This window comes from Dermacentor variabilis, chromosome 8 (assembly GCF_050947875.1).
Source record: "Dermacentor variabilis isolate Ectoservices chromosome 8, ASM5094787v1, whole genome shotgun sequence".
NCBI lineage: Eukaryota > Metazoa > Arthropoda > Arachnida > Ixodida > Ixodidae > Dermacentor > Dermacentor variabilis.
The window spans coordinates 5,565,356-5,575,557 of record NC_134575.1 but is presented as its reverse complement, the minus strand read 5'-3'; the positions used below and the strand labels follow the sequence as shown (position 1 = coordinate 5,575,557).

Genomic DNA, 10,202 nt, shown 5'->3' with positions numbered 1-10,202 from the left:
ACTTCGCATTAGAGAGTACCATAATCATCAATGAATATTTTGGTCCACTTTCATGTCCTTGAAGCTCATTATTTTTACATTTGAATTAAACATAACTTCCTCATAGCTTGCTCTGGCTTCATTGTGTTTGTGACTGAATCAAACTCTTGTGGATCCTCTAACCCTTCTCGCTCCACTGTGAGCTGCACTACTCAAAAGCATATTGCGAGTAAATCGCACAAAACAGCTCGGACTAGATCTTTCCTTTATTTTTGCATTTCTTTCATAAAACATGTTTGCAGTAAAACAAAACATCACCATATGAGCTTGGAAAAGGAGCTGGCAGCGGTAGTCTTGTCTAAGGACGACACAAACACCGTTCCCAGTAAATAGGAGTTCTGCAGGCGTACTTTGCATGTGGTTGTGACAGCTACATGCTAATAAGAAAAGAAATGGTGCAGAATAAAGTGTTTCAGACGAGTCTGCCCAGAACGAATATGACATCCATAGGTCGGGCCATGATGGTATGTGTGCACCTCCAACTTGTGTACTCAAGCACAGCTTGGAGACTGCCACGAGGACCGTTCACAGCAAGGATCTGGGCACATGGCAAGCCTCTTGAGTAACATACATACATTGTGCAGCTACAACCACCATCACTCCCTCTTCGACACCACAAATGCCAGGAGAGGAGGCTATTATGCAAAATATGTTGGTTCTCAAACGGTACAGCCAGTTCGTTTCAGGTATTGCTGGTACAAATTTCTGATTGGCATACATTTTCCTGGCATCATAATCAAGGAGCCTGCTGCTTTTTGTTTCTCTTCAGCAGCACGACAGCAACCCTACACTATGCAAAAAATTGAGTATGTATGTAGCCCATAGCAAAGCTACTTGCAACAACATATGACAAATTAATGTGAATTTAGATGTTTTTTTTTTAGCTTGCACACCAAAATTTTAAATATCTGCGAGGTGGACACAAGTCCCATGACCATCTTTCAAAAGTTCATACACATATGCACCAACAGATGAAAATAGAGTGTCTTTCAGAAATCCAATTTTAAAATTGTCTTTAACTTAAATGAAATCTTACGGTCAACAAGAATGTGGACATGCATTTAAAAGAGAAGACAGCAGTGATTGCATCTTTAAACAGCAAACATTAGAGTGTGCCTGTGAACATTTAGCAATGATTACACTGTACTCCAAATGCAAGGCCAAAGTGCCAAGACTGCATCAAGAACTAGGGCACAAGTTTCTCCTAAGCCTAATCCATAAAACTGAGACTGCGAATGAAACAGAAGGAACGGTTGTAAAATCTTGCAGGATGTCAAAAGTCTGGAAAGCTATTAAGGGCATGTCTATGTACAGTATGTACATAATGGCTGTGCTTTGTATTTTTTAGACACAGACCAGATGGCAAATACCAGCATGCTTGGAATCAGAGGACCAGCAACTCTTACTGGCTCAGTCCAACTGCAATAAAATAAATCTGAGTAAAGCCGCTTACCACTTCCTTTCTGCTTCACAATGTCAGCATAACAGACTAAACATCCAGTGTCAATCCAACAAAGCACGCCAAAAATAAGCAAAACTGGTCAGTGCCTCTATTGGGCAAACAGTTTAGTTAACTTGTGTAAAGAACGAAAGCGCTTGCAGCTTGCACTGCATTTACCACAAGAGACAACCACGAAAGTAATATAGTTGGAACATCCACTAGCTTACAAAATGTTATAAAAATAAGCAGTCCACAAGAAATACAGAGAAATCTAGAAATGAAAGACTTGAGTTTGAACCCCTATCAACAACTTATTCCAAAGCAGCGTGTTCAGACACAATAGAATGACTTGAACACTCATTTCATCGTCTGGCATGCCATACTGGAGCACACTCAATGCACACACATCAGCACTTTGCATGGATCCAACAATAGTAGTCCAAGCAGCTGTATTCAAATGCTCTCGGGGCTGCCTTGGTAGCCTGTAGTAGTGTCAAGGAACTTTGCTGAGAAGAGTTGCGGCACCTGCACTCTAGATTTTTGCCCCAGATTTTGCCAGTCATGAAGCTTTATTGTCCCTTTCCCGCAACAACAGACTGTTTACAATCATTGAACTCATGTTTGCATATTTGAAATACTATGTTCCAATGCTTTGCAAAGTTCTTTAAAGACCAGAATGTCCTTTTGTTCACAGCCATATTATGCTTGTTTCAATCTTGCACGAGAACATGCCAAGCACATTTGGGGCTGAGCTGCAGAAATGTTTACATCGTACAGGCAGATCGGTGTTTAAATGACAGACTCAGGTAGCATTCAGTGTCTTTGAAGGTCGTGGTGGGTTGTGTACACTTGTCTGTGCACTGTAAAGATTGCGGGTGCATTCTGTTGTTTAGTTGTATGGTCATCCTTAGCAATTCAAAAGACAGACCGGCAAGGTAGATCACAGAAGCTGGCCAGGTTTTTGTACACTCAGCCACGTGCATTAGTGTGCCCTCTATAGCACTCACTGATAAACAAATAGGGGGCGCTATAACGTAAAACTATTCCAAACTTTTCTATTCCAATTATGCAATCAGCCTTCTGCGATTGGCCAAAAACTTTTTTAGATCACCCCCACGTCGCCTGTCTGTCATGCGACGTCATGAAAACTGCGATAGCTCCCAATCTGATATAACATGTACACAACGATTATGCATGATTCGAGTGAACAAAAGAAAAGTAATTATTTCTGATTTGACGCCTTTTCACCATTAACTCTCTGCTATTGGTCAAAAGGTTTCAGGCTGCACCCACTTCACCTGTCTGTCACTTGACGTCACAAAAGCGCGAGAACTTATTGCGTGAAAGTGACGTGTACGTGATAAAGATGCATTAATATGCCGAACAAAACTGGATTCTTTTCTGAATAGCCGGAGACTGCCCCGTTCCGAAAGGAATGGACGAAGCCTGTCGCCGATCGCTCAGGCACTGGCTACTCGCACCTTGGGGAGAGCACGAGTTTATTTGCGTATAACAAAACTTCTTGCGTGGCTGTATAACGTTATCGAGCCCTTTCGGCACATATACGACAATGCTCTTCCAACTCTTCTTTGCTGAGGATATGTTTTGGCGGCATTTTTAACTGTCCGTTCAGTGCCGCCACGATTTTAGACAAGCCACAGCAAGCTAAGTAAGGGAAAGCGGACCAATCGCAGACACCGGCACCTCTCTGTTCCTCCGGTTATCTATTTTCAGACCACTCAGAAGTAACACGGCAGTAATTTGGGTTGGGGGAATGTTCAATTTACCCTAGGCTTAATGTTTGTGCTCTATTCCTTGTCACCACTGCACAGAAATGGCAAAAATAGGTCACGTCCATAAATGTGAACACTGTGACTGAAGGGGCTAATTAGATACATCTTATATCAAAGGTTTTTATCGCTGGCGCTGTTGGCCCTGTATGACTGCACATTGTGATGTTTGACTGCGCAAGTGTGAATTACTGCTTTCGCGAAAAACTTTCCAATAAACATCAGTTGTAAGTGAGCGTATGTCTTGTCAAGTCTTTCTTCACCCCTGCCATTAAACTTCTCATCTGTTTACAATATATTGCATGAGAGGCTTACATTATGCTATATATAGTGACCTACGTTTTATTTTGACTGCATCAAAATAAAATTTCATGTTCACTGCTGGTCTTCACTGAAATTTTGCAGTGACACCGAATTTTTTTTGTACACGTAGTTAAACAAAGCACTTGAAATTTTTGCTTGCCAGGTTCACCAGGAAAAAAGGAAGACCACCATCGTATGCTAGTCGTGCCACTAGAGAATCAAGCATGCTGCAGGTCAATGGACTTGGTTTACTGCCTGATGGCAACGAAAAATCCTGACAAAACACATTCTTGCAGCAAAAGATGAGCTAAAGAACAATGTTAATTGCTGAATGTTCTTTCAGGGTTGTTAAATGTAAACCACAGGTTTCTGAGCCCACAACTCTCAATCGGCACAACCTGTTGAGATACGCAATAAAACCAGAGACTGACAAGAGAAAGTTCTGAAAGGCAGCACAGAAAGACAATAGGGGTAGGACAGGAAATAACTTCCATAACTTCCAATCAGAGAGCATAAGAAACACTTGGAAGCAGGAACTCTGCTCTGTGGTGTGGCCAGATGGTATCAAACACATTCATAGGGACATGGAGTCAGTCGTTAGTGCTGAAAAGACAATTACCTGGTCTGCATAGTTTCTATGGCAACCAAGCACAGTTATAGTCAATGGCACCAGATGCCAACTTGCTTTCGCAACACCCTTCTTATATCTCGTACAGGAAAATAACTTGTCATGAATGCGTCAGAGAACTTTGGGCGTATTGCATGCTAGTGCCATTACATGGTAAAGAGACAAGTGCCCTACATTGAAGTTGCATTGATGAGGCAAAAAAGCCGCATTCGAGGCCATTAGATGCAACATGACCGCAACCTTTTATGTATTAAAAGTGAAGCTTTTCTTTGCAAATCTCGCCGGGTTTTCATTAGGTGCTGCAGCATGGCTGTTCTCTAGCTGAAAAGGTGAACCAATCACAGCAGAGGTCGTGCGTGCCGCTGGGTTTCTTGCATCACTACCAGATGGTGCTCGCATCCAAGGCAGCAGCATTGGATTAGCCTCTCTACAATGCCTGAATAAAGCCTTTTTGTGTCACTCTGCAGACATTCAATAAACACAAACTTGTGTTTCGACTCTTTATGCATTCACACAAAGCTTTGCTGTACAGTATAGACTACTTATAATGTAACCGCTTATAGTGCAGGACCAGATATAATGCGGTGTCTTCACACTCTTGTTAATTTTCCCAAGCACTTTATGTACACGGACATTTCTTATAGTGCAGTTGTGGGAGTCAAAATACCGGTCACAGTGTGGCTGCCTGGAAGTCTGGAAGCCAACCGAGATGATGAATGCTCCTCTCAAGGCAGTGCCCCAAGGAGCACCATAGGAAGAAAGAGAGACTAGGTCACTGTGAGGAGGAGAAGGGCACATGGAGTGGACGAACAATGTGGTGCAGCATGGCTAGAGTGACTAGCTTTGTCTGTCAGCCCGGAAGACTCGACTCTCTTCGTGTTCGGATTTTGCCTCTGATTGATCACGATTTCATACTTTTGATGTCTTCGTCCGCTCTACCAGGTGCCAGCAAACGACAAGCTGTTTCACTCGAAATGAAGGTGAACATCGTGAAAGAAATGGAAAATGGGGTGAAAAAAAAAAAAAAAAAAAAAAACGAGGTGGCTGCAAAATATGGCATCACGGACACCACCGTATCGGCAATTTGGAAGAATCGGGACAACGTGCGACAGCAGTTGGATATCAATGCTGCATCATGATCTAGGACAAGTATTCATGCTGCAAAATATGAAGACGTTGACGCTGCCTTGTTCGAATGGTTCAAGGAATTATGGGCACAGAACATGCCGTTAAGTTGGCCTATTTTGCAAACAAAGGCAAAGTGTTTTGCTATCTTTTGTGGCACAATGAATTCAACCCACTAAACAGTTGCATTCAGCTGTTCGAGGACAGTTGCAGGATAACCTGCAGAGTTGCGTCTTGCGAAAGTGGAGAAGCCGATGACACCGCCGTACAAGCCTGGCTGAATATTAAACTCAAAGCAGTTTGCAGCACATGCGGACCGCGATATATACAACGCTGACGAAGCTGAACTATTTTATAACCTGCTTCCGAATCACACTGTAGCAATGAAAGGCGAGTCCTTCCCTGGCCACAAGGCTTCTAAACAGTGTGTAACTGTCTTGTTCTGTGCCAACATTGATGGGCCAAACATGTGCCGCTTGTTCATCATTGGGAACTATGCACTGCCGCATTGCGTCTAGGAAATGAATTATATCTACCCGTGACATACAAAGCAAACGGCAAGGCTTGGATGATCCAAGACCTGTTCACTGGATGGCTACAAAAGTTTGACGAAGAAATGGTGGCAAAAAAGTGGTGTGTTGTCCTCGTTTTGGATAACTGTACGGTTCACAACATGCAGTCAATGCTGAGGGCTGTAAGCTTGAAGTTCCTTCCGGCCAATACTACTATGAAGAGCCAGCCATTGGACCAAGGCGTTATTGCGACTGTCAAGGTGCTTTACAAGAAGAGCATATGTGAGAAAGTTCTGTTGCATTTGCAATGGAAAGGCCCTCTCAGAATAGATTTGAGAGCAGCGATAGACATGGTCACTGCGTCTTGGTGGCAAGCCAAACTATCGATGATTGAAGTGTGCTTCGAAAAGGCAGGCTCCGTCTGCGATCACGGCGCCAATGCACCCACTGACGAATAAGACAACTAGCCAGTGAGCGTGGACGAAGTATGGTCTGACTTGGTGAGGAACAACAAAAGCCTCTTAAAGCGATCCTTTTGGAGACTTTTTCGGAGCCATCGACGATTATGTGGACGACTGGGAACAAGCGATGACTGACGAAGACATAGTAGCAGCAGTGCAGGGTGACCAAGAAGAGGCTGTGCTTGAGTCAGTGCGCAATGAGGATGACATCGACATCCTCATTGCGCACTGACTTTTCTTAGACTTTTCGTGCAAGGACACACTTGACTATCTGAACAAACAAAGTTTTATGCACTGCAAATAACCTCAGTGAAGAGGCTCGCAAACACCTAAGCGACGTAGAAGATGAAGTGGTTAGCAAGGCTGTTAAAAAGCTACGCCAGAGCAAAATAACGGTATTTTTTTACTTGGAGTGAGAATTAAAAGCATCTCTTGAATGTGATTTGTGTGTTGTCTGTTTTACATGAAGACATTTGGAATGGCTGGTCCTCGGGCATCCACAAAGAGATAACTCTTTACGCTTATAAATTGAATGCAAATGTTCTGGCCGCATTCCTCGATTGCTCCATATACGTGGCTGCTTGGTGTACATGATTTGCATAGTGCAGGCCTTGAAAATTGTTGTTTTGGTTATAATTTAGTACCGCTTAGAGTGCGGACAACGGGACTTCGGCGACTTACGTTATAAGCGGTCTACACTGTATATAGATTTGAACTCGTCAGATCTGCTGCATTTTTCTTGATGCAACGCTACCTGGTTGCTCAAATGCGCTGGTGCCTGCAGACTGAGAGAATTTCTGGCTTTGTTTCAACAACAACAGCTCTCAACCAACTGTGAGTTAGTGCTCGAACTGCCTCCTGGTCCATCCACCACACCACTCCTTTAATTTAGCTAGGCCCCAATCAGTGCGCTCAAACGTGAGAGGTTTCATGACTGGCAACACCAGAGCCATGCCGACATGGGTGTTGATGTTGTCACAACAGGCTTATGCTATCATACAGGGGAAAAGAGGAAGAAGAGCCAGCCCTTCGGCAACCCTGCTCGGTCGGTGATGTCCAGTGTGGACTGCGTGCGGGCGCAGTAGGTGACAAGTGTTTGGGAAGCCCTCGGGGATGACTCTCTCTCATCAGGGAGACATGCCATTCATTTTGCTGAAAATGTTGCTGATGTAGAATGCAACGTCCACCGTGTCCCGCTCGGCACGCCTGATGAAGTCGTGATCCTGCAGTGGAGTTAAATGGCATGTTTCGGCAAAAAAGACAAAAATGAACAGAGAGTGGCGGGAATCCGGAAACGTGCGCCACATTCTTTTCAAAGTTGTAAAGCTATTTTTCCCACAAGACAACTTGCCAAGATAATATACAGAGCCTGGATACAAGAAACATTGATATAACAAACAAAATCAACAATACTGGCATGTAATGGACACATGCTTGTCTTTTTTTTTTTATACACACTGCAACCGTAAGAGGGTTATCGCAGGAGTGGGGTACAAAATCAAGGGTGCCACACACACAGCAAAGTGGGTACACAAATCAAAAGTACAAGGCACACAGCAAAGCACTAGCGTAAGAAATATGAAAAAAAGAAGAAAGGTCTCAATACATACATGTATGCATATAAACATAGTGTATAATACATAGTCCTAGGAATCACAGGCATCAACCAGTGATTGCTTTAACAAATTTATCAAGTGTAAATTTTTGAATGTTAGGGGGGAAACTGGTTCCACAGTTTAATGGACCTAGGGAAAAAAAGTTAATATTAGATGTAAAGGTGGTATTTCGTGTCAGATGCGGCTTTGTTATGAGGCCGAACTGTAGTAATAATGGTGGCTAGTCAATTTTTAAACACCACTAATGTGAACAGTTTGTGCATCTTATGAAATGTAAAATGTAGTTAATGAAGTAATGTGCAAAAGCCAAGAGATGGTCCGTACAACTTGTAAATCCCCTTCATGTCAAATTTACTGGCCCAGCTGCTAGATCGGAAAATATGCAATGTGGCATAGCGTATTAGTGAACTAGGGGAAAGGTATATTAAGCCAAAGTGTGACATTTAGGACACAATAAAGAGAAAAATGAAAAAAAGAAAGCATCACTTTTGCCCTGTGACAAACATGTGACGCCCCCTTAGGCATAATCTTTGGTGGCCCACCAGGCTCAGTGGGTACCATTGGTCACCAGACCAAATAAACACCGACGAGCACAGCTGCTCGCGGTCAATCACTGTTCACTACCACCACGCTGCGGAGCGTCTCTAGAAAAATTCAATGGGTGCCTCGAGCCCCTCCTCGTTCACGAACCCGGGCGGATCGTGACACTGGTGGTAAGTACACCCTACGGATCAATCCAAGCCGCCGCAAGTCGCGAAACACCGCCCACCATTCCTGCTGCCATGCCGCTGTATGGAAGGCTCGAGCTGTTCGAGGGATATGCATACCTGCCAACCTGGCGAGATAAAAAATTGGGAGACTTTTTATTCCCGCCAATGGGGGGAGGGGGGGGGGGGTTATGTTTTAAGTTTCAGGCATGGTTTGTCGAGTCCTTTTGGCAGGACCTTGCAGTAGCAGACTTTGCTCATTTCAAAAATTTGGCAGAGTAGCTTCGCTCAAAACATGGTCCAGACTGATGGCCCTTCATTAGCAGCAGGTGCTGGAGGGTTGTGTTGCACATTGATGAGCGGAACTCATTCCTAGTTTTTCACGCCGTGCTAAAGATCCTCTCACACTCTGCGCTGCTATGCGGTATCACGAGTAAATCCAGCATCACCTTGGCAACTCGGTGAAACATGTTTTCCATCAGTGTTTTTCATTTTTCCAACCAGAGACCACGTCCCACCTTTCTTCATTCAGAATGTCCTCTGGAAGACTGTACGCCTGTTGTGTGGCAAACTCAGCTTCGAGAGTGTCTAAAGAGTCTTCAGCAGATTCATTGGAATCTCGGTGCAGCAGCTGAGGGAAAAGCTGAATAAAGAAACGATGACTCGAGAGCGATGTCTGTGAAATAAATTTCAGGTTGACCACCTCCACATTCTTCAGAGTTGCGTTTGAGAGTTGCGTATAGCGCTTCGCCTCGTCGCATTTCGGAAACATTTTCCGTAGAAGAGGCCCAACGTAGTCGCTGACACTAAAGGGTAGGTTGTGTTCGATGATGAATCCCGTAAACAGGCACTCCACACGTATGACACTGTCGTCGCACTTGTTCCGGAGAAACTTCACTATGTTGCCTTGCTGCTAAGCGGTGCGAACATAGCCTTGATGCTATGCAGTGGAAACTTGCAGTTTCAAGTCGCCGTTGACACCGTGAGACACGCTGATATCGCATCCACAAGTTGTACAATATGCAAAATATTCTCCTTTTCTTGATGTCAGAAAGTATGGAAATTCAGAAGTGTAAGATCGCAAGAACTTCTGCAAATACCTTTTCTTGGGCTTTAATAGCACCATGGCATCAAGCACACGATAATTCTAACTTTACACGGTGCACTGCACACAGACGGCCTAGCCAACACTAATCATACGCACAAGCAACAGCAACAAGATGCAACATGGAGGAAGTCAAGCATGAAATGCAAGAGCTACATTGGCTCTGGCTTTGGTCGGCTTACTAGGCACCGTAGTCGGCTGCTTAGTCAATGATACTGATGGTGCTAGTGTGGTGATGCTGACGATTACTATGTGGCTGTAGATTCTGTGGTGCCTGTTTTGCAAAAACTATTATTGCGCAAGCAGAGAGTACTTTTCGGGAGATATAAGACAGTGATCGTACAGACGAAAAGTTCAGTAACAAATCAGGAGTCTCCTGGGCGAATCGGGAGGGTTGGCAGGTATGAAGATGAGTCCACCTGGCCAGTCTACGAGGAGCAAGCCCATATGTTAATCCAGGCAAACGATGCATCCG

The 10,202-nt window shown here is 44.1% G+C and overlaps 1 protein-coding gene across 1 annotated transcript in view; it reads right to left on the bottom strand.

Annotated features, from left to right (window-relative positions):
* Positions 1 to 227: 227 nt before the first annotated feature.
* The window catches only part of LOC142589538 (dual specificity mitogen-activated protein kinase kinase 4-like), a 59,929-nt gene continuing 49,954 nt past the window's right edge, over positions 228 to 10,202 (bottom strand). Inside the window, exon 12 of the mRNA XM_075700965.1 lies at positions 228 to 7,522. Within this exon, the coding sequence (XP_075557080.1) occupies positions 7,427 to 7,522 (96 nt within the window). The 3' untranslated portion in view covers positions 228 to 7,426. The remainder of the gene's footprint in view (positions 7,523 to 10,202) is intronic.